Genomic DNA, 25,236 nt, shown 5'->3' with positions numbered 1-25,236 from the left:
GTCATGTCATTAGGCCTCCTCCATCACAGCACAATTACATTTCACACAATTGCAGTTCACACACCTTCCTGACAGTCAGCACGTTTCTTATGTTTCATGGTGTGTTTGGTTGCTTGGTAACAGTGGATTTTCGCCAAGGCTCAACTTATGGCGCTCTCTTTGATTGCAGTGGATACGCAGCAGTTTCCACTCGAGTTCAGTCTCTAACATCATTAGTTCGATACACTCTGATGATTATGTAATAATCGGCAGCATAAAGTCTGTAATATCAGTTGTAGGTCTTGCTTTAAAGTATTTATTGGTTTACAGCTACTGTGATGCATTATGGTACACGCATTTTCATATGCACTTTTCATAACATTGGGGGTTTGGATTGTTTTTAACTAGATTGCGGTACACAGATGGCAGCTCAAAGTGTTAGGAAATACAGTAAACCAACCAACAGAATCAGTCTGGCAATAGCACGATAATGGAGAACAGCCAAAGAGGTGGTTGGTCAGCAACCTATCACAGTACTGGGTTGATTGATTGATTTGCCCTGACATAAAATGCTGAATTGCTAAAATATCAGATGACTTTTAGTTCTGATGTGTTAAAAAGGATTTGATTGGACAAACATTAGGACACGCCCCTGAGTGTATGATCAATATTTTTAGTCTGCTTTCAAGAAAAACTACATTTTAAATGTGTATATATCTACTTTAAATAATTTGATCCACTTAGAAGTACAATAGGTTACAGATGACTTCATAGACAGCACAGACATAGACAAAAATCTGCAAGTCAAATTTTATGTTATTAATGCTACGTTGCTAAAAAGATGATACAACTGTAAAGTTTGACACATTATATAATATTATTCAGAAAATGGCATTATTTGCCACTATTTGGCATCAAACTGTATATAAAAATGTAGGAAAAAATAATGTATGTAATATAATGGATGTATGTAAATATATATGTAATATATAATGTATGAATAATGTAAAAAATTAATATTTATTTTTTAATTGCAAATATTGTATAATATTTGAAGTATTTCTGTAAATCTCATTTTTTGTTGTTGTTCACGAAGAACATAATTCACCAAACCAACAGAGATTCAGTGCCAACAAGGATGAAAATAAGGTTATAAATAAATACTATAAATAATAATTGTATAAATATATTTAAAGGTTTATATATTAATATATATGTGAATTATATAATAATAATAATAATATACAAATAACAAAAATCATACAATAATCATGAATAATATAAATGGTATAAAAAGTATAGGTTTATCATAATTGATTGGAATTATACATTATAGATGCACATATACAGTATATATTTAAATATGTCCAAAAAAAAAGCATTACCTTATAAGGTATTCACTGTTTCACTGCAATAACAAAATCGATCTAAAAACACACACTGTTCATATCTTCAGTGATTTTCAGCACAATATGTGAAATAAGTCATACCCTTTTACTAAGATGCACTAGTTTATTTAAGATGCAGCATAGTAGTGCACTTTCAGCAGCTTAAATATTCAAGTGAAGTTAATGTAAAACCTTTTTACAGCTACATGTCTGAAATCACGCATATTTGTCTTACAAAACAGCCGTATCATTGCAATTTCATGCCTGAACTGGAAGCATGAAAACATGCTCTCTTGCCACATTAGTGAAAGTATACCATGCACAGTTCATGCTCACATACTTACACCCACTCTTTTAAATGGACAAATGAAGTTGAGGGAAAAATGCCTGTTCTGCTCAGCATCAGTAGCAGAGGCCGTGACACACTGCAGTTCCCAAGAGTTAGACTTTTCTTGGTATTACTTGGCAACCTCACATCCCTATAGAAACAGAATGTGTCAAGGGCTCACGCTTCAACAATAAATAGGGTAAAAATACTAAACCTTTTTTGCTGACATTAAGGACAAAATGACATTCCCATAATATTTTTCCCAAAAATGGTTAAACTCTGAGCCTGCATGTAGTTTTAGCCATTATTTGCTTTTTCTTGTTTTTAAATAATCTTTTTTATTTATGATTTTATTTTATTTATTTTATGTTTATATTTATCACATCTATTTAGCACAGTCTATATAAATGTAAACAAAATGAAATTAAATTAAAAGCAGCTTTTATGTTTTTATTTAATTTAGCAGTGTATATTGGCTACAATGTATTTAATTTTACTTGAATCATGTTCGTTCAGCACAGTCTATGAATGTATGAAAAAAATAAAAAAATAAAATAATTGCAGCTTTTGTGTCTTTATTTAATTTAACAAAACATAAAAATATTTTATTTTATTTTTTAATTATATTTTTATTATTTTTTATTTTTTCCTAAAAATCTGTAATTATGTAAAGCCTGTAAATATTCTAATATGATCAGAAAATTTGGGCTTGTCCAAATTAGGGTTCACACTAATTTATGTGTGTATCTTTAATATACGATCAAGTCACTGAGCCCTCCACTTTTAAACGGTAGATAATTGATACAACTTTATTGCAACATGGTGGATTTTATCATGCGTGTCCTTGCTAGGACAACAGATGTTTAGAAAAGCATCTGTTGGAGAGGCATCACTGTAAGCATTCGGCAAAGGCTGTTTAATTCCTAATACAAGCTGCCCTTGTAGGAATCACGTGAGGCAAGGATTACACACATTAGAGCCATTGCATTTTGGCACTTCTTTCATGGCAGATGAAGCCCGAAAACAGATAGTTGGACCATGACAGCACTGTCACTGGACAAACATTCAAACATGTTTAAAGATGTCTGTCACCCTGTTTTTGACCTAATTTGATTAACTTTGCATTATTATTCAGTCCTGTTCTATAGAATTAATTGACTGAATTCAGATATGTTAGTGTCACAGTGAAAATTAGGCCTGCAACTATCAATAATTAGTTTTCTCCAAGACAAAATGGAATGATCTTTGATTAAAAGGTGATGAGTCAGCGTTTCTGAAGGTGACAGAGTGATTGTAAATGAATAGGCTATGTGAGAAGTGACACTTCGGCGTTCATGCAAAAGTCAAAAGTATCAAATCTTGGAGAGTTATACTTAAAGTACTATTACTTAAAGTTCACCCAAAAATGAAAATTCTGTCATTAATTACTCACCCTCATGTCGTTCCAAACCCATAAGACCTTTGTTCATCTTCGGAAAACAAATTAAGATGTTTTTGATGAAATCCGAGAGCTTTCTGACCCTCCATAGACAGAAATGGAATTACAATGTTCAAGGCACAGAAACAATGTAAAATAGTCCATGTGACATCAGTGGATCAATCATAATTTTATGAAGTTACAAGAATGCTTTTTGTGCACAAAGAAAACAAAATAACTGTTTTCTTCTCTTCCGTCTCAGTCTTTGATGTGCGTTCACGAGAGTTTCACAATGCACACGTGTGCATTCCTCTGCTTGAAAATGTCTAGAAACTGCTTGTTCTCTTTGTACACAAAATATTCTTCATAACATTATGTTTGAACCACTGATTGGAATATTTTAATAATTTCCTTACTACCTTTCTGGGCCTTTTAATGTTTCAGTTGCGTTGCTGTCTATGGAGGGTCAGAAAGCTCTCGGATTTCATCAAAAATATCTTCAATTGTGTTCTGAAGATGAATGAAGGTCTTATGTGTTTGGAATGACATGAGGATGCAATTAATGACAGAATTTTTATTTTTGGGAATTATCCCTTTATTAACTTTAAAGATGCGTTTATTAGCAGTCAAACATTCAGTCTTTCTGACATCTTTCTTACTTCATGAACCCACAACTCTTTGAACAAGCTAGGATGATGATAAAAATAATGTCTAGTTCAATAAATAATGATGTCTAAAATCCCTTCTATATGCCATACATAACCCTAACCCTTCATTAGACACCTAAAAAGTTTTGCCACCAATACAAACGCTCTATAAAATGAACGTTCCAAAAGGAGGTTTTCATGCCATAGAAAAAAATCTTTGGTTCCCCAAAGAACCTTCTTGAAAGATCCATTTTTTTTTTTTCTTAATGTGACAAACATTTTTTCCACTAGGAACCAGTTTTGTGAAATGAAAGGTTCATGGACGTTCATGAAACCGTACAGATGCCAATAAGGAACCTTCATTTTTAAGAGTTTAATAAATAAACGCCTTTAAGCGCTAAAGACCCAAATATGTAATAATGACTGGCGAAACATTAATGCATTTAAGGGTTAAAGGTTCTTTATTGGCTTCTATGGTTCTATAAAGAACCTTTAACATCCATGGAATCTTTCCATTGCACAAAATATTCTTTAAATGTCTTTTAGATCCATAAAACATTCTTCTTCACTGTACACTGAAATGTTCTTTGGAAGATTATTCTTCTATGAAATCGCTGTGTAAACTCCATTTCGGAACCTTTATTAAGTGTGGAGTAAAATCAGTCCCTCAGGACGTGTGGTGATGTAACTATAAACAGATTTGCATAGTCCTGAGTCTTACCCATCTTCTGATTGAATACCAATGTTTTCAGATACTCTGTGTTTGGAATATAAACTTACAGCAGTCTACAGTCTAAATACCTGACTTTATAAACAGAAATCTGCTATTATATATATATTAGGACTAAGAATAATTATTGATTATGAGAATCAGAGATGATTGACTTACATGAGATGATTTGTTTAACAAATAACACAAGCAATTACAGTTTAATCTATAGATATGTTATGATGGAGATTTTTCAAAATTTTTTGCTTGTTTTTGGCATCTGTAATCTTCATATTGTGGCATAAACCTTAGCAATTAGAAGCGATTAAACTGATGTGTAGTTAAGGCTCACATGCAGATACGTGTGGTGCCTCCAAGCAGAATGATTGTCAAACACAAGCACAGAGAGTGCAGTTTATAGTCTGTATTTTCTGGTTCAAAGCATTCATTATCCTAGATAATTGCTTTCTCATGGGACAATTTTGTTTCCTTGTGGACTGAACAGACCACAAAGGACAACTGTCTCACAAAATAAAGGTTTACAGTCTGTCTGTACATAGTTTTATTTCAGCTTAAAAATGAAAAGTGGGTTGTTAACAGTGTCCCCTGACAATAGAAAACTTGACATTGGCAAGGACAAGACTGAGATCAAAACTAAAATCTGGGTCCTGATGATTAATGATGTCATGACTTAATGACTGGCATGATTTAGAATTCTAAATGTGTAGAATTGATAATGTGTAGACCATGAATTGTAAAATCATGTGTATTTTCTCAGCTTGGCATTTTAAGAACACCAATTCAGAGACTGTTGTTGGCTCTTTCCATGTGTCTTATGACATTCTTTAAATCAGTGAAAGCACAAATCCCATTTACTTATTTTATTTATTCATTTATTTTTTTGTGAAACTTATTAGATATGTTTGATCTAACATTAAATTAACCTATCAGAAAAATTACAGTAAATAAAACCATACAATGTAATAACATTGACATTTCTGTATAGTTGAAAAATATTTTAATAATGAACATTTGTTTAAAATTTTACGTTAATAGAAAAAAACGATGACCACACCAAATGCATTCAGCACAAAACATTGATACATCTAAAAATAATAGACAGATAGATAGATTAATAAATGTATGAAAAAACGTTACATTTTATTATGTTTGTTTAAATTACCAAAATTCTGGCATGCAACCCTGTTTATTTTTTTCTTGACAATTAATAATATAATTTAGACTTTTTTTCTAGGTCCATCGTGGAAGAAAAATTAATAATATTATCACATTTTGTCTATTTAATTTCAATTTTCCTTATTAAGTGACTGAATAATCACTGAATAATAATGGTTGCACAAACATTATATCAAATTAATAGTAAATAAAAAGGTCAAATTAAATTAATAAAAAGGTCAAAAACAAAACAAACAAATAAATACTTCATATGTATGTATATATATTAATTAGAGCCTTTCAGACTCTTTTTGTTACCCATTCATGAAAGTAGTGAGAGAATCCGGTGACTGCAAAAAACAACAAAAAATAAAATAAAATAAAAAACATACGAGTTAAATAATGCGGATTGTAACATCTTAAACTCTGATGATACTGGTTGCCACACCCATTGCTTTAGTGTGCGTAAGTGTGTGTGCGTGTGTGTGTGTGTGTGTGTGTGATGTTGATGCACTCTTTCCATCAGAATCAAAATGTCATGCCAGAGAGGAAATGTGCACAAGTGAAGTTTGCAGCCGCATTACAAGCTGAATTTAAAACCGCACGGGTCAAAGCTCATTATAACCCACGCGCACTACAATCTCGTCCATATCTACATAGATCCAGAACAACATATGTGCCATTCAAAAAGAGACACAATAGAGAAGATCCAAAGAGGTGCGGACTTTGGTTTCTGTTAATGCGCATGATACTGCAGCAGTTGTACTACACCAGCACACTCCAACTCACCTTGAATAAGAGCATCTGCCATGCCATTTTACTACCAGGGGGCGGATGATTAACCAATACACGCCCCAAAGCGCCTGGCGCTGGCCAATCAGAGCGCGGCGGGGGCGGACCCAATGGCTACATTCCCACACTTGGTTTCACTTTGCACTTCGGAACATCTCCGTCTTCCATAAAGGCGCTGGTGCAGGTGCTCTGTCTCTTCGGGGGAGGATGCCATAGGAAGGACGGGCAGGGGAAAAAAAATGAAGGAAAACGCTGAGAGAGGAGAGCACAGGATATGATAAGCAGGGTATCAGACTGGAAACGGAGGAAATTGAATATGAAAGATTTATTGAAAGGGGCACTTTGAGCTATTATTCCTGGTTGGCAATAGTACTATGATTTGGTATGTGGCCACTTTGATAGCAAGTGTTTTCAGCACCCGAGGAACGGCAGCTCAAGGTGAGTTGAAGTGCAGTATTTTTTATTCTGCATTATTTTGGGAAAGACACACTGGCGTTACATTTGTGTGTTTTAATAGATGCGTTACATGCAACTTTTATTTATGCATTCGACGTGCGTTATATCCCAATCTATAGTACATTTTATTAGATCACGAGCGTTCGCTGGGATCGAACCCGCGACTTTAACGTTTCTAGCGCCATGCTCTACCAGTTGAGCTACATGTATATGACAATCAACGTATTTCTTTAATATATTTTATCAAATGCATGTATTCATTTGGGATAGAACCCGCTATTCAACCTTTCTGATAGTATTCGCATCATCTCATATTAGGGCATGAACGAGACAATTGAAGGCGTGTATTGGTCGCTATTACAATCGATTGATGCCCTTTTGATGACAAACGCTTTTTGTGTGCTGTAAAGAGCGTTTATGCATGCATGCATTGATCATCCATGATGTATGCTGTGATTCGAGACGTTAATGCAGAATATCACTGATGAAAGACTGTCCAGAATTGCAGTTAGTGTTGAAAAGGGGCGTGCGGCACTGAATGGAGACATGCTGCGATTGTCTGGGCTACTACAGTCTGTCGTGCCTGTTTACACAGGGATATATATATATGCTCAATTTTGTGTATAATGATGATAAAAGCTCAAATGCATAGCCTCAAAACACATATGCATGTATATTTTGGAAGAAACGATGTGCATGGTCTTTTCGTTAGCTTGTTTCGTCCTTTTCACTGATATCAAATCCTTTCTCGTATATATTTCTTATATTTGGAGCCCTTATTTGTTGACGAATGGACTGACTTAACCTTGCTTTTTCACCTATGGCCAATAGGAGGAGCTATTTCATTCCTTTAACTACTGTGATTGTCTAATTAAACAAACAGTAATTTAATTGTGAAGTTAAACTTGTAATTGACATTTGCAAAAGCAAAATTACAAAATATAGGCATATAATTCTTTCGTCTATCACACAACAGCATTTATTCTAATTATTTAACTTTGTCTTACAGTCAAATTTATGAAGTATTGTCATACTGTAAAGCATTAAAATAAAGTTATAAAAGCCCTTTGGGTAAATATTTGTCACCACTTTGTAGGTGCAGTGAATAAAATCAGTTATTTGTTGTTGTGGGTTGCAAAACAAAAAAATAACAGGGAACCCCAGGTCTAGATGCTTGCTTGAGAGCTTTCTGCCTGTAATTGTATGTACTCTATGAAATAATAGCCACAGTCTGTTTCCTGTCTCCCAAATCAACCATCAGCCATTTTGAAGCTGTCGTTTAGGGAGCGTCAAGCACACTATAATGAGACAATGTTAGTGCACAAGTGGCATAAATTAGGCCTTGATAAGAGCACCACTCATCGCTTTGAGTTTCTCTGATTGACAAAATTATACCGCTGCCCAACATGTGCCCGAGCCACAGAGTTTCTTGTGTCTGTTGAATGGCTTTCTTAGCTTCAAGACAAAAAGTCAATTTCATATTTGAGAGTGAATCATAAAAATTCAAAGACAATGGTTCATTTGAGAGAACGAGACGTGCGTTTGAGACTCATGAGATGTTGGAAGAGATTATGTTCTGCAACAAAAGCTGAGGCAGTCAAGGAAAAAATGATCTAATCAGAGGTTCCTGTGAGGAAATATAATGGCTAGAGTTATTTAAGTGCCATCTATTTTGGTTATCTGAACAATAAAATAATGTACACACTGGAGTAGCTTCAAAAAGTATCTGAATTTACAATCTAGGTGTTAAATTGCCCCAGTGACCCTAAAAGACTCATGTGAGTAGATTTGAAAACCCTTCCAACCTTTAGAAGAGCATTGAATCAAAAAAGGAAATTTTGTATTTAAACTAGAAAATATCAGCTATGAGTCAATTTATGGACATAGATGGGTAAAAAAGCCAGCTCATTCTGTTCAGCTGGATTGTCATCTCAGAAAAGTGAAGTAATGGTGGTGTCCAAAGTTTCCCACAGCTTCATCCTCTGCATTGAAGCCACACACAGAGTGTAACAATAAGCAGGGCCAGCGACAGTCTCAGTCTTAATAAAGCTGTGAAGAGCAGCTCTTGGCACAGTTTGCAGATTGTCGGTAATGGACACCTCTGGCAAAGCTCCCTTCCCCCTTACCTTGCCAAGCAGTATTTGTCTGACCTGCAGCCTTCTGACCATTTGGTGCAACCACTGGTCCCGGTTCAGGGAGAGTGAAAACTGACAACTTTCTGAGATCTTGGGTTGCGGTTTCTCACGTCTACTACTGTGTATCTATGATCCCAGGGAGGATAACATGGTCAGGCTTTAAAAAGAGTTTCAACATATATATAATATGTTGAAAATATTCTATATATATATATATATAAGTGTAAGTATTATATTAATATATATATATTATTAATGTAAGTCCTGCTGAAGTGGATATTTTTGGCTCTGTGCTGGAGAAATTGGCCTTAAAAGATATGATAAAAATAGATAAAATAGATAAAGTGCAATAAAAGAAACACTTAAAGGGATAATAGTGAAAATTCTGTTGTTAATTCCTCACCCACATGTTGTTCCAAACCTGTACAACCATCTTTAATCTCCAGAACACAAATTAAGATATTTTTGATGAAATCCGAGAGCTTTCTGACCCTGCATAGACAGCAACACAACTGATATTTTCAAGGCCCATAAAGGTAGTAAGGACATCGTTAAAATAGTCCATGTTACATCAGTGGTTCAACCATAATTTTATGAAGCTACGAGAATACTTTTTGTGCGCAAAGAAAACAAAAATAAAGACATCAACAATTTCTTCTTTTCTGTGTCAGCCTTCGACGTGCATTCATGAGAGTCACAACTGCGCTGCACATTGTTACAAGCAGAGGAATGCACACGCATGCACCGTGGTACTCTTGTGAACATGCATGTCTTATGGGTTTGGAACGCGAGTAATGACAGAATTTTTATTTTTGGGTGAACTAATACTTATTACTTGAACTCTGAAAAAATACTTTATGAAAAATCAAAAACTCAAAATCACAGGTTGACAGATGCATGAAAAAACAATGTTGTCTAACCTTGTCTAATGATAACTAGGTAAAACTATCTATTCAAAGATACCTATTGACCTTGACACAGTCATGAGGGTCTGCAGGGGCCCTCTGTGACATCATTTCCTCTTTTAAGGCAAAGACCATAACTATTGCTGTGTCTGAATAACAGTATGCCAAAAGAGTAGTATGTCCGAACTGATACCTAGAAGACCTACTACTTCCACTGAGATTTTCATGATCATAAAAGCACCCCAACCACCATGAGCATGAACCCAACTAATGGTCCTGTTAAGTTCTGAAAATGTTAGTCCAGTTTTTAAAAATGCTTTTAAAACGTTAAGTGTACATTCCATTTTGTCATTTTGTAAACATTATGGGTAACACTTTAGAATAATGGTCCGTTGTTAACAAGTAACTATGCAGGAAGTAATAGGTAGTACTACATTAACACTTAACTTAATACTATTAACTAATAGAGAAGCAAGATTAACTAAGTAGTAAGTAGTAACAATTTTAGGATAAAGGTAGTTCCTTATTAAATATGTGATAATTATTAAATAAAAACATCCTCATTGAGAACTACTTGCGAACTATGACCAATTAATAAAGAACAACCAATTAATTACTAATCACAACAGTAACATCTTAAAAGTGAACAATTGGGTTCTTTGTGGAAACTAATTTATGAATATGATATCCCCAAAATAAGTCAGCTACATTTTAAAATTGTGACTACTACTCTTACCAAAGGATGGATGTTCTCTGTTTATTTCAAACAAAAACACAGAATAATAATACAAATAATTCATTTAAAAATTTTAATAATTAGGAAGTGATTAGTGAATTAGTTAACAATTATGAGCTCTAGTTTGTGTCAGTTCAGTATGCCTCTGACTCCAAAAGACCTACATTTAGTGACAGTAGACTGGGGAGGAATTATCTTGAATATAAATAATGATGTTCTCTTGACAAAAATTATTCACATCCTTAATAAAGGCATCGACTGCATTAATATTGTGTTAAGCATTACAGTGTCTGATAAAATATCACTAGTGCCTCACACAAATGTATGACTGTACACTATGTGTCAGATTTAAATATGTTAAATAACTTACTATATTCTAAATTACTTAGTAATTACTGAGTGGTTAAGGTGTTTTTCACTTTAAAATAATGGTCCAGATCACTAGTAGTTCCTGCAAGCTGGCAAGCTAACGCTTGAGTAATTAGTGAGGGGTTAATACATTTTTCACTTTAAAGCTAAAGTGCTACTAAGGAACTACTAGTGATCTGGACCATTATTTTAAAGTGAAAAACACATTAACCCCTCAGTAATTACTCACACGTAAATTAATACGTTTTTTAACGTTTTATATCTGACACATACTGTACAGCCATACATTTGTGTGAAGCACTAGTGATATTCTACCAGTAGATCATTTGGAGTGGGATACATATTGAACTGACATAAAACAGAATTCATAATTGTGAACTAATTCAAACATGAGCTTGTCAGCATCACTTCCTAATTATTAAAATTATTAAGTGACTTATTGTTTTTATTATTATTCTGTGTTTTTGTTTGAAATAAACAGAAAACATCCATCCTTTGGTAAGAGTAGTAGTCACAATTTTAAAATGTAGCCGACTTATTTGGGGGATATCATATTCATAAATTAGTTTCCACTAAGAACCCAATTGTTCACTTTTAAGATGTTACTGTTGTGATTAGTAATTAATTGGTTGTTCTTTATTAATTGGTCATAGTTCGCAAGTAGTTCTCAATGAGGATATTTTTATTTAATAATTATCACATATTTAATAAGGAACTACCTTTGTCCTAAAATTGTTACTACTTACTGCTTAGTTAATCTTGCTTCTCTATTAGTTAATGGTATTAAGTTAAGTGTTAATGTAGTACTACCTATTACTTCCTGCATAGTTACATGTTAACAACGGACCATTATTCTAAAGTGTTACCACATTATGGGAATGGTACTTTTGAATGTTCTCTAAACATTCTGAAACAAGTCACCACATTTTAAAGATGTCAGATGAATGTCCAACTAAAATTGTTCACAAAAAAAGGTTCCATCAATGATTTATTAAGTTTTTTGTGCTAATATTGTTTTAAGGACATTAGTAAAGACCATATGAATTTAAACAAATGTTCTATTAACATTACTGGAAAAGAACGTTTGTTCATAACTTTTCCAGAATGGTAGCCAAAGTTCTGAAAGCATTCCATGTTAGCTCTGAATAATAATTGTTATTAATATAAAAAATACTAGTAATACTATACTATATATAATACTATATAATACTATAAAACAATAAAAGCTTATGCCAAACTACTTAAAAATGTCATTCTTTTAATATATATTTTTTTCTTCATTATGATAATGTATTCCAAACTAATTTAAGGCAGAAATTAAAAACATGCTTGATAGGCGTATGCAAGACATGCATTTTGAAAATATATTTTTAAACAAATGTAATAAATGAATAATTATGACAACATGAGCGTCATGTCCTTTTACAAATTCTTAAATGTACACAACTCAAATGTATGAATTTACAGCATGTTTATTAGGCCAACTAGTAGGGATGTAATGATATCAAAATCTCACGATACGATAATAAGTCCACGATACAATATTTATTGCGGTACAATGACAGTAACAGCCATATTGTAAAACAATTGCACTGTAAAATAAATGAAAATGAATATTTCATAGGTATATTATTTTTGCTTTACACTACAGTAGGGAAATTACAATACTTCTTTCCTAATTTCTACACTTGAAAGAGATATTTTGAATTTGGACTGCATTTAAACCGCTAGCTGTCAGCAATTCTTACTGCACTTTTAAGCTTTTATTTTGACGGAAACGGCAGTAGAGCTTTTATTTTAAAGGAATACTCCAGCTTCAGTGAAAACAGTCTTACAAAAACGCGTCTCACTACAAATCTTGTGAAATTCTGTAATCATCTGCTGCGAAAATAAAGCCTAACTGGTGGCTGTTGCGTTCCCAAATGTGCACTAAACTCACAGCATGTGCCATAAACGTAGCGAAAACAGACTTGATGAAAGGATTAAGCCATATTGTGCTTTTGGTTTTAGTTTGTTTGGCAGATACCGTGTCAAAACATAATGGCCCAAAACGCAACTTTAAAGACCTTTTATGTTAGAATAAGAAGTTTAGATATATTTTAAAAACTAAAGTTTTTAAATATCGTTTCATATTGTCATGTGACCACGATAATATTGAGACAGTTTTGCTATCGCGATATCACGATATCGATAAAATCGTTACATCCCTACCAACTAGCCATTCCAAACACAAGACTTTTTTAGTTGCCGATACCTCTGTTTTTTATACCGTCGAAAAAGCTGTGAGATATCTATAGGCATCCACTGTCAGCCTGTGCGGGGTCAATCAGTAAAAGCACAGTGCTGCTGTCAGCCCTTGTGAGGCTGGGGTGAGATGTAGTGGTGTTTTAGGCCGAGCTGAGACAGTAGCTCCTGCTAGAATTGGGCATGCTGCCACAGCGCTGCCTACATCCTCTCCCAGTCTCACCTTACAGTCTGTCTCCTTCCAGTCCTCCATCAGCTGGGGCTCCGTCGGTGCGGCTCGTGCCGTTTCCCTCACCGCCATGAAATATTCAACAGTCCACTCAGACATACCGGACTTCACAATGCACTACATTAGAAGAGCCCTTTGCACTCGACTGCGCACTTGCTATGGAGACTCTCCTCATTAAAATGAGCTCTTTTATACTGATGCATTAGCTAGCTATTTGTTGTCGGAGGGCGTACTATGTAGCGATATGCATTGGGCTAATTTTCCGCCGCATATCTTTTCGCATTGTTCCTGTGAAATATTACACTGATGGCTTTGTGTTTAGGAGATAGCAGGCACAAGAATCTCTGTTCCTCCCTGAGGGATGCTTTACTATCTTCGACTCTCCAGTTCCCTCAGGCATAGCTATAGCGGAGAACTCCGCAGTGGAGGCGTTGTATTGGCCGGCTTCATTATTTATCATATTTTAGATGACGTCTTATTAAGGAGATACCTTGCATTGTTCTGTGTGGTGGGTGTCGTCATGCTTTCTGATCTTATCGTACCTTAGTGTAATGTGGAAAAAGATGCTGATGCTTTTGCTTTTGTTTTCCTCAAGATGGGATTTCCTGCTGAGAATGTGCATTTCTTCCTCTGCTGTCATCAGTTTTAAACGTTACTGTAATCAAATGCCATTTCAACATTCCAGGCATCTTCACGATCTGAGACTCTGTGTACCTTCTTCTGTTTGCGTTCCTCCTGTATTTGAGCTCTTTATTAGCTGTCATTTACTGCGATTATACCTTGTGCTGTACGGCTTGGTGTTCTGGGGCTGGTGAGGGAATTTAGGGCCAGTTAATGGAACTGTTACTTGGACTATTGGGCCATTATTGAGTTACATTGGTTTGCATGGTTTTTCATCCATTACAAACATAAACACTTCATTTTATGTGATGTACTAAACTTTGATATTGAAAATATTCTGACTAATTAAATATGTCACCTAGCTGGCTAACATAGTTGGCTGCACCATAAATAAATAAATATATAATTTAAAAATTATAAATAGTATACTACAATTGCAAAATATGTGATAATTGTTTTAATACTTATAAATAATATATTAATAAATAATATATTATAATAACAATTATAACTTTTCAAATTAAATAGCTGGGCAAATTTTAATTCATAAACACACTTTTGCTGGCATACAAATATGATGCAGAACATAACTGATAATGCTTGAAATTTGCAACCCATTTAAAGTAATGCTTCTATTTCAAGACGATCACAACTTCTTGCAGTTGAAAATTCATCTATGTTTGCTAGATAAGTTAAATTACAAGCATTATCATTTCATTTTTGCATCATATTTGTGTGTTTATGAATTTTTAAATATCATGAATTGTAATATAAGCTGTTTCTTGCGGCTTTTTGATTTCATTAAATGAAAGTAATATAAAATAATATTAATGAATAATTATGTTAATACGATAAGTTATAATTGTTAAATATTATATCATGTATTATTATATTATACATAACGATTTCTTGATTCAATTCAAGTATTTGATTTAAAAAAAAAACAATTGAGTCGAGTAAGCGGCAAAATAATGGAAGTGGCGCATTCCACAGACGAGAATCCATGAAACGTATTATTAGATAGTTTTCCAAGGCTGTATGATATAACGTCAACATAAACAAATCAATAATTATCCAATCACTTGATTAATCATCAGAATAATCAACCGATTACTTGATTACCAAAATAATCGTTAGTGACAGTCCTAAATAATACAATAAAATAGTATTATAAACTGTATGAAAATGGCTAAAAATAAAATCCCATTCTTATCTCTCTCTCTCGCTCTCTGTGTTGTCAATAAAAATGATGTCAGGGCAGATGAATGGGCCAGCAGCTGAGCAAATTGCTTTATCAGATTTCAAGATCCTAAAAGCATTGTTAACAATCTTCAAAGTGTTTCTAAACCAGTGGCTAGTTGGAAATCTGTAGCATACGGTGCCATCAAATCCATGTTGAGTCTAGGAACAGATCGGGAAGTTCAGAGACACCAGCCTCCAGATGGACCACAGTGATGAGTTTGCGATGCGTTCCGTCAGATGGACACCTACGACCCTGTTACAGTGATGGCGGCTTGTGTTTCCATTGAGCAAAGCGGCCATCTGGTGTCCCAGAGGTCTCTTATTTCATCTGCTAACTTTTTCTTTTGTGCTAGAGTCATGGAGAGGGCACTATTACTTTTATCATGCAATATAGAGGATATTTGCTTTAATTCAACCATAACGTTGCCTCAAAATACTCTTGACTATTAAACATTCTCTTAATGTTCACCTAATTTGCATATGAGCCACATTGATTAGGGATTTAGACTTATTCTTCTGAGAAGGCTTTCCAGTAGATGCTGTAAGAACATGGATTGAGAAATTTGCTCCCATTCAGACACAAGAGCATCAATGAAGTCTATATCTTGGTCTATATCTTCACTCGCACTGATGTTTTTACCCTGGTCACTCATCCTCGCGGCATGTGTTGCTTTCTTTGGGCAGCTCTGACACATTGCTCTCTGAGAAGTGACCTTCATCATGTACAGGCTGGCATTCAATTACAGATTTGTCAGTGGCCTGTGCAGCCGAGTGGGTTAGTGTCCTTGAGAACCCACCTCTGCTCTGTTCTCCATTTGATTGCCTATTCATGATGTGTCCCAATGGCCCTGTTGGCAGGGAGACTAACGCTGCCTCTCGGCGCACAGATTACGCTTGATCCCAGGAACGTGCGGTTTTGCTGCTGATGTGCCGAGTAATTGCCATCATATAGTATTAGTTTATACCATTAGTGAGCTTGAAAAGACTGTTCTGTAGTGAATGGTATAATCTGTATAACTGCATCTAATTATGATGAATATAAACAAATTTACTCGTTGGCTTCCAGCATATTGGCATTAGTTTATTCATCCTGATAGTGGATAATTCCATCTGCTAATGGAAAGGGTTTTTACTTTGGGATTGTCTGAGCTTTAGTAACCATTCAGCTTGGTTGTTTGTGTTTCAGAAAAGGAGGGAGTCACACCGCTGAGAGCTCTTATTTGAGTCAAATCATTCATGGTTTGTAGTGGTTTAATCAGTTCTGTAATGTTTAATATCAGTGTTTTATGTGGAACCAGTATTGAGTGAATATGATCAGATGATTTAATTAGATGTGACAGAAGATATTGAATAGTGTTGCTTAAAAGGCTAGTTCACACAAAAATGCTTAATTCTGCCATCATTTACTTACCCTCGTGTTGTTCCAAACCTGTATCATTTTCTTTCTTTTGTGAAACACAAAAAGAGATACTTTGTAGAATGTTTTTTTTTTCACCAAGCAGTTTTGGTTACCATTAATTTCCATTGTAAGAAAAAAATACAAAAATAAACGATATTTTTTTCTCAAAATATCAGTATTTAACCCCCCCCCCCAAAACAAATTAAAAAATCAATAAATCAGTGAAGTCACAATTTTTTTTAAAAATGTTGTATCTTATATGACCTCCTTATTTGTATATATAAGTATATTGATTCTGCTTTATCATAGGAATGTACGGTTTTGCTGCTATATGCTAAGTAATTATGTATAAAAAATATATACATATGCATGCATATTTATGGATTAAATGCCACAAAACTATAATTTTGAGATGTACTACTTCAGCAATCATTCTAGGGATTATTTTATTGGAAAAAAAATATAGATAACCTCAAAGATAATAGACATGCACTAAATGCCACACAACTCTAATTTTGATTCTTTGGTATTTTTTTATCCTGTAAATATTTGATGTAGTTAGACTGTCTTCTGTATAAATGTTGCATTTTCCTACAATTAATAATTTATTAATTCCCTCATTTGAAAAGGGATGCTGCCGGAGTCCTTGATTTCCTGGTAAGGCTATTATAAGTAAAACAGACTGGGAAAGCATTTTGTTTAGTTCGATGCTTTTTCCTTATAGGCCTATTTCAGAATAAAAGGCCTGCATAAATAATGATTTGGATGATATCTCAACACAATCTCCTCTGTGCTCAGCAAAAAATAGGGAATGTGAGCTTGAAGTATATGAATGTTTGGTTTGAACACCTCAGCATATGAATTTACACACACTGACAGTATTAATCTACAGAGAAAGCTTCCACCTTCCTTTGATAAACTTACCAGGCCATGTTGCTCTTCCCCTAAATATGACCTCAAAAGTGTTGGGTGGCATGTTGACCTTGAAAATTCTTCTCATCAGAGCTGTGCAGGTCATCATTTCTCTCTCTGACCAGGACCAGACAAACCAAAAAAAAAATATTACAGTTGAAATGTGTTCTTGATGCAATGACTGTGTAGAAAAAGGTAAGTTCTAGTCGTGGTAGTAAAAAAATAGTAATTTATGTCAAACAAACCTTATTTTCTTCTTTGAAGGTTCTCTGAACCATAACAGTTGAGCTAAGAGCTCAACCGCTGATATAAAACACAAATATCCACCCCATTCGGATCACCAAGGGCCCATATAATGCAGTGTAAATGTGTGGTGTGAGTGATGGGTGTGTTTATATGCACTGAAAGGGTCATGTGTCTTTGTTGTGCCTTTGGGAGTGAAAGCAGACACAAGTGGATTAAGGGGTGAGCTGGTACTGGGGTCCAACACCTTTAATTCTCAAGTTCCCTGCCTGCCATACAGTCATTTGCAGTAGTCTGTTTTAGGCCCTTCTTTGAGCTACATGACTGCAGTTTTTTACAAAAGGTTCTTTATAGTGGAAAAAGATTATTTACATTATTAAAATGTTCTGCACACTAAGAAAAAAATGTTCTTTTAATAACTGTTTACTGAAATGTTCTTTGGGGAACCAAAATGGTTCTTCTATGACATAAAAGCGAAAAACCACTTTTCAAACCTTTGGTGTTGCCATATAATGTGTAATTCGTACAATATATATCTGTGTAAAACATGACATTCGATTCAGTTGCAAGGCTACTATAACAAGAAATATTAAACAGGAACAAAACAGCATCAACTGCGCAGTGTGGGCAAATTATCATATCGGACCAATGGGCATCATGGCTCGAGTTCAAACATGGAGCATTTTCTCGCGGAGCAGTCTCGACCATGCAATATTAAAATTATACCACGCTATGAGATTCAGTGAAAAGCGATTCAATTCGGCACAGAATTCTGCTACAAACCCCAAATGTCTCTGCTTATACAAGTTTAAAACTATATGAAATAATTCTAACAGTTAGTACTATAAAAACACTAATTATATTAATCATGATATTTTGGGAAATTTGGTATTCATACAATAACAGATTTATATAATATATTTTTATGTTGTTGTTAATATAGTCATATTTATTTCATTGCATATGTTTGTGGATGTGAATATAATTTAATATTGCTTTGATACTACCCTTACGAAAATTAATCATGGTTACTATAGTTAAACCATGGTAACCACAAATTAACCATGGTTTTGCTACACTAACCATAGCTTATCCATGGGTTCTTAATGTAACTGATGATATTCCCAGGATTAAACAACTTGGCACAAGCTTATTGGTACATGTTGCATACGCAGCCAATGAGCTTACTGCTTTACATTTAAATGGCTGGTTTTCACTCGAGCATTTTGCAGCGCGAATTTCAGAGTTCCTCTGAAACCCTCCACCTTCACCAGCTCCACCTGTATAGATCAGCAGCAATAATCTAAAACTATACCAATAACCAACAGCAGCAGCAATTCAGCAGCAGCGTAGTAGATCTATTCCACCAAGACCAATACATTAACATTGTCATATCCAGTACCATGCTAAAATCTTCCAAGAGTTGTCATGATCTCTGAACTATGAATTACACCTATAGAACTATGGTGGTTCTACAAATGGTAATCAATGCACCAAAAAACATGGTTACTACTACTATAATAAAACCATAGTTCGTTTTCGTAAGGGCACGGCAGTTCCTTTTTTGTTTTCTATTTTAGTTTAGACCACTGTTTTTCATCACAAATAACATAAGCTTTATAGAAACCATAGTTAAATTTAATCATAGTTGTGAGAAGTCATGCATGATTTTGGATGCAAAGCTCTATGAATATAGAGGCGGATACACTACACTTTTGTTCCATTGATTTCCATTCCTGGAAACGCAAGCTCCTGCGAATTTCGCTGAATTACAAAGTTTAAGTTTGGTGAACTCTGACCTGCGAATTCATATCATGTGAAGATGTGACCAAGATGGATGTGTCGCATTGTGACCTCTTAATTGAATAAAGAGAAAGCAAACTATAAATGTGCAGGTTTGCAGCATTGCAGTAAAGTGGAGTAGATTGAATATTTCTTACATTTTGGATGTATTTTTGTAGGCTACTTTATACAATACACATTGTGTCAAAGTGGCTTCACAGACATAAGAGTGTGATGCCATATTATGAGTAGTGTCTGCAGAAATTTAATGTGCTCAAAATCTAGTGTGACCACACCACGGTAGGGGTGTCCCCGACTAAGGATTTTCATAGTTGAATCGGGATTTTCGAATCATGCCAATAGTCGACGGATAGTCGAATCATATGTTTGGGGGCGGGGGCAAAATACATTACCAAGAGTCAAGTAGTCAGACATTCAACTGTCATACTGACATTAACACACACGGACAATAGCCTAACAGATGCCTCGCAGATACAAACGGTGTAAATAATGTTTTATGTTTTGATTAAAAGATAGTTAACATTAAACGTCAGCGAAACCCTAAGAATTCACAAAATTTTTTACAACAGTGCTCTCATTATAGCGTTATGTATATGACAGTAGTTATTAATGTTCTGCATTTCTGTTTTGAGCTGCTGAAGCTGACCAGTTGAATGAAGCATTTGATAGCATTTTTTTAATCAATGGGATTTAACTCATTTATCTCATATAGAATATGCTTCGTTATTTATACAACATAACGTTAATATCACGACTTATAGGCTATCTGCACAAAATGCCCCGAATGCATGAACATAGGCTATTTGCACGGCTCTGAATGAATCACCATAGTACTACAATGAAGTGCTTTACTGCAGTGTAACTCAACTAAATGCATTTTATACGAGATAAATAATATATACACAATATATATAAACTGGCTGAAATGTTTTGAAATCACTTGTACCCTACCTGATCGAAAAAATCCGGTAGTTCTATGTGAAATCAGACATTTGAGCACCCCATATAGCCAAAATGGCACGATCATAACACCTCTGCGAATATTCGACTGTGAGATTGGTAGTCGAATCAGGCTCCTCCTATCAAAGCATCGAATCTTCAACTATTCGGGGTCACCCCTACACTACGGCATATTATTGTTAAAAGATACTATAGACGAACTATGGCTTATTTTTAAGTGCATGGGCAAATGCAAAGAAGGATCATGGACTGTAGAGCCTGGAGATTTGTGAATTATGGTGATTTATGGTTGAATGTGGTTTTCGAATGAGTTTAAATATGTAATATTACAGGTAACTGCTCTTACTTGTGAAATACAATAAATCGCCGTTGTTATTGGTTTCTGTACATTTTTCATTTTATAGGCCTTCACTCCTGTCAAATCAGGTGCTGGTGCCACCATATGTAGAATATAAAATATGTAAGTATGGAGCCCTGCAGTGAGGTAATAAGGAGAAAGTAGGTTAGATAATATTTATAAATGACGAGAACTAACAATAAGTAAGGCAGGAAAGAAGGAAAGTTTTCCAAGTCTAATTCAAAGGATCAGAAAGCGCATACGATTAAAAGTGGATCTCAGTGGGGGAAAAAATAAACTGTTAGAAAAAGTATGTAGCGACTATAAAAAGAAGCTGTCTAAATATAGCTATATTGCTAGTTAACAGACTAAGTGAAGTGTTAATTATGTGAGATTCTAATGTGCAATGTACAATTTTGATCTTGCAACAATTTTATTACAGTATATACGCTCCCAACCATGCAAAAGTGTTACAATATGACTATTAGCCCATTCTAATGAGGCTAAACGTGGGGCTCCCTGACCCACATTGCTGAAATGCTCTTTGTGAACCTGGTCATGTGCAGATTGTAGTGAGTTTATAAGTATGCATGCACCCTGTTGGTCTCTCATTAAAGTTAAGCTGCTCTCTTTGTGGTACTTTGCGATCTTCTGCACTCACAATAGAAGAGAGGATTTCAGGGTCCAGGCCCGTGACTGGAGGGTGCAAGCTTTACTTTAGGAAAGGAGTAATTTGATTAAATCTGTACTGTTTCAGTCCAAAACCTGTGTGAGCTAAATCAAATAAAGTGGATTAACTCTTCCACTGGATAAAGCTGATTAAACTGGTAAACAAAATCACAGTTGCATATGAGTTTGGTAGAAAGTTGAGAAACGGTTGTTATTTATTTAATTTTTTTTTACATACTCTGAAAGCTAATGATATCCGTAATGTTCAGTTGCATTTATGGTTTTGGAATGTCTGCAATTTTCTGTCAATGCTGATCGAAACGCAAATGTAAGTGTTTCCTGCACTGATATTATTTATTGAATCTACAGAATCAGTGCTTTTACGAAATCATTTTACCTGACTTGTGAGCATACAATTTGACTTCAGTGTGATGAGAGAGAAAAGCTAGACAATGTGACATTTATTTGATCAAAAATACAGTAAAAAATGAAATTTGTGAAATATCATTACAATTTCAATTTCAGCATCATTACATAAACATTTCTTACTTTTAAATTCTTATTGACCCCAAACGTTTAAGTACAATCAGTTCTTCACTAGTGAACCACAAGACATTAATTTTGTCATGTTATACTTTATGTAAAGTATACTTGGGTATACTGACATTCTGATGTGTAACTTTGTGCTTTAGCGGTACTTCAGTGTTATAAAAACAGTAGTGGTTTTCTTTAGTATGTAGTAAGGAAGGAAAGACAGAGAGCGCTGTTTTTGTAACCTTCTTTTTCTTACATTTTACTGTTACTGAATCACTTAGTTTTCCATACAGTGTCTCCGTGGCGGAGAATGCACCGTCAGCAGGTCCTTTGATCCCGGAGGTGATTTTCCCCTTCATTGAGGCGCTGAAGCCATGCTAACTCTGATAGAGGAGAGAGTGCTCAATGGCTGTGGTGGAGCTAGCTGAAGAAAATCTATTCCCCCAATATATTTTCTGCTGAGGCAGGTAGAATGACCTTTAGCGTTCCGATAGGTCACCCACAGGCATGTGACGTGCTTGTGCATTGATTGCTAAAACTCTGGCTCCTCTATTGTAAAAGCCATCCAAGTGTGAATTAGCTGAGATCAATGAGGTGCGTGGATAAGCCTCTTGTCATCTCATTATGTGCTTGGCCGTTCCTTTTAAGTAATAATTACCTGAGAACTTTCACAAGTCCAGTGTTTGGGAAACTATCCAAGTCTTAACAACAAATGTTTGTTAAATAGGACAATGAGCTGTTTGACACCTCACTCTGAGTATAGTTTTTAGGGACAAATGCGGCAAATGTGCACTTAAATCTGCTCATTTTTGGTGTTGTTAAAGCTGTAGTGCTTCCTGAGTTCCTGATTCCACTCCCCAGTTTTTTATTTTATTTTATTTATTTTTTTTTTTTAGACTGTGCTGAATATGTGTGTATGTTTTGTGTCCAGGTGCCCACGGAGTGAGAGAGGAGCCCCAGTTTGTGACGGCCCGTGCAGGAGAGAGTGTTGTTTTGGGATGTGACGTGAGCCACCCCCTTAACGGCCAGCAGACTCCCTATGTCGTGGAGTGGTTCAAATTCGGTGTGCCTATCCCCTTCTTCATCAACTTCCGTTTCTATCCTCCTCATGTGGACCCTGAGTACGCCGGTAAGCGCCAGCATCTTTTGTCCAGAGTTTAATCCCAATGAATTATTACATACAATTAATTCTCTACTGTACGTAATAATTCATTGGGATTATTACGTACAATTAATTCTCTACTGTACGTAATAATCCCAATGAATTATTACGTACAGTAGAGAATTAATTGTATGTCAGCTAAGTGTAGAAACTACATTTTGCACTTCCAGTAGTAAGTTATAGTCTGACACAATGTTGTTATTTTTAACTAAAACTATTAAAAATCATTTTCGGTAATTGAAATAAAGCTGAAATAAAATATATATGTAAATATTATTAAGTTAAGCTTAAAAAAATCTGAAAAGTTTAAATTCTAAAATGACTAAAGCTAAAACTGAAATAAGATTAAAACGATATAGAAATATTTATAAAAAAAAGAATAAAAGGTCAAAAGCACAAAGTATGTAAGCAGTGAAAAAAAGTAATGCTACTTTTTATTTAACATTTCTGACTTTTATTCTTACAATTTTAGGAAAAAAGTCAGAACTGCAAAATATAAACTCAAAATTGAGAAAAATACATTCTAAAATTTTGAGAAAAAAATGTCAGAATTGTGAGATGAAAAATAACTTTTTAGAGTTTGAGTTTACATCTTCTATTTTTTCTAACAAAATTTTAATTGAATTGTGACTTTTTTCTTGCAATTTTGAGTTTATATCTCAACTTTTTCTTCTTAGTGCTGGGAAAACAATTATGAGATATAAACTCAGAATTTCAAGATAAAAAGTCGCAATCACCTTTTCAATTTTTTTATCCTGCAACACGTACTAAGCTAAGCTATACATACGTAACAAAATTAATGATACCTTAAATAGAATTAAAATTGAAAGAATATAAATATAAATAAAAGCTATAATACTTTATAATACTATAATAGTGTACAAATAATTCTATAATAACACTGGTCTGAGACCACTTTCATTTGTGCATTATTTTCTAATTTAAGGATTTTTTTCATTACAAATTATATTACTAGCATCCCACTTTGAATAAAAAGTTAAATTGAAAAATTATGATGAATTTCAGAAAGTCTTTCAGGTTATTTCCACTTTGAAATTAGATTTTGTATTACAGATTTTCAGACTTTTGGATCCCTTATGAAGCCAATAATTCTAACTTAAAAGTACATCACAGTGCACCAGCATCACAACCGCGATGAACCAGCATAAACCAGCCTAAACCAGGATGGAAATTCACAGTAGGCTTTGCAGCAGGAACAGTATGTGAATTTGGACTGAGCCCAGGGCTTTAGGTTGGGTTTGATTAAATTTACCTACTCATGACGGATTTAGAGAAAGCTGTTAACTGTAAACAAACCATTAAAAGTTCCAGTCACACCATCAGTCTTCCTTTTGAATTCAGAAGTGTTGCACTTGATCTAATGTGCTCATTTTGTGTGAGGCTGAGCGAAAGCACGGTTTTTCTATGTTTACTACTTAACGTGAAAGCGAGCCCTTTGTCCGACCCAGAGAAAAAGAGAGTGTGAGCAGCCCTTGACATGGATTGTGAAAAGCTTTAGTAATGGCTGCTTGCTAGCATGGCACTCATTCTCTTTCAAGGTGCATTACAGAACCTTAATTACCGCAGATCTGCTGCTGGCCGTCTGGGTGAAAAATCACCTATTGTCAGCACTTCTCAAAGCACACACTCTTCACGACACAGGGCGCAGAGCTGCGTGAGACACATCCATCTTTGATTGTTTGAGATTATTTGATCACTTAAGGTGCTATGTCACACCTTATTAGATTGGAAACTTCTGTTGCTTTCTCGAGAGAGCTCTGTTCCAAAACCTGTTTAACTGCAGCGCTGTCTGTGGCCTACATAGGCAGCTACATTCTAAGGGA

At 34.8% G+C, this 25,236-nt stretch overlaps 1 protein-coding gene across 6 annotated transcripts in view; it reads left to right on the top strand.

The window, feature by feature from the left end:
• Positions 1-6,597: 6,597 nt before the first annotated feature.
• igsf9ba (immunoglobulin superfamily, member 9Ba) overlaps positions 6,598-25,236 on the top strand; it is a 71,077-nt gene continuing 52,438 nt past the window's right edge. For all 6 annotated transcript variants that reach the window (XR_009266110.1, XM_058745117.1, XM_058745118.1 and 3 more), the window contains exons 1-2: positions 6,598-6,874; positions 23,162-23,359. Coding sequence is in view for 5 of the 6 variants with exons in the window: in XM_058745117.1 (XP_058601100.1) it covers positions 6,811-6,874; positions 23,162-23,359 (262 nt within the window). In the remaining variant the exon portion in view is untranslated. The remainder of the gene's footprint in view (positions 6,875-23,161; positions 23,360-25,236) is intronic.

The sequence above is a fragment of the Onychostoma macrolepis genome, chromosome 15 (assembly GCF_012432095.1).
Source record: "Onychostoma macrolepis isolate SWU-2019 chromosome 15, ASM1243209v1, whole genome shotgun sequence".
NCBI classification, from domain to species: Eukaryota; Metazoa; Chordata; class Actinopteri; order Cypriniformes; family Cyprinidae; genus Onychostoma; species Onychostoma macrolepis.
This window is presented reverse-complemented; position numbering and strand designations above follow the sequence as displayed.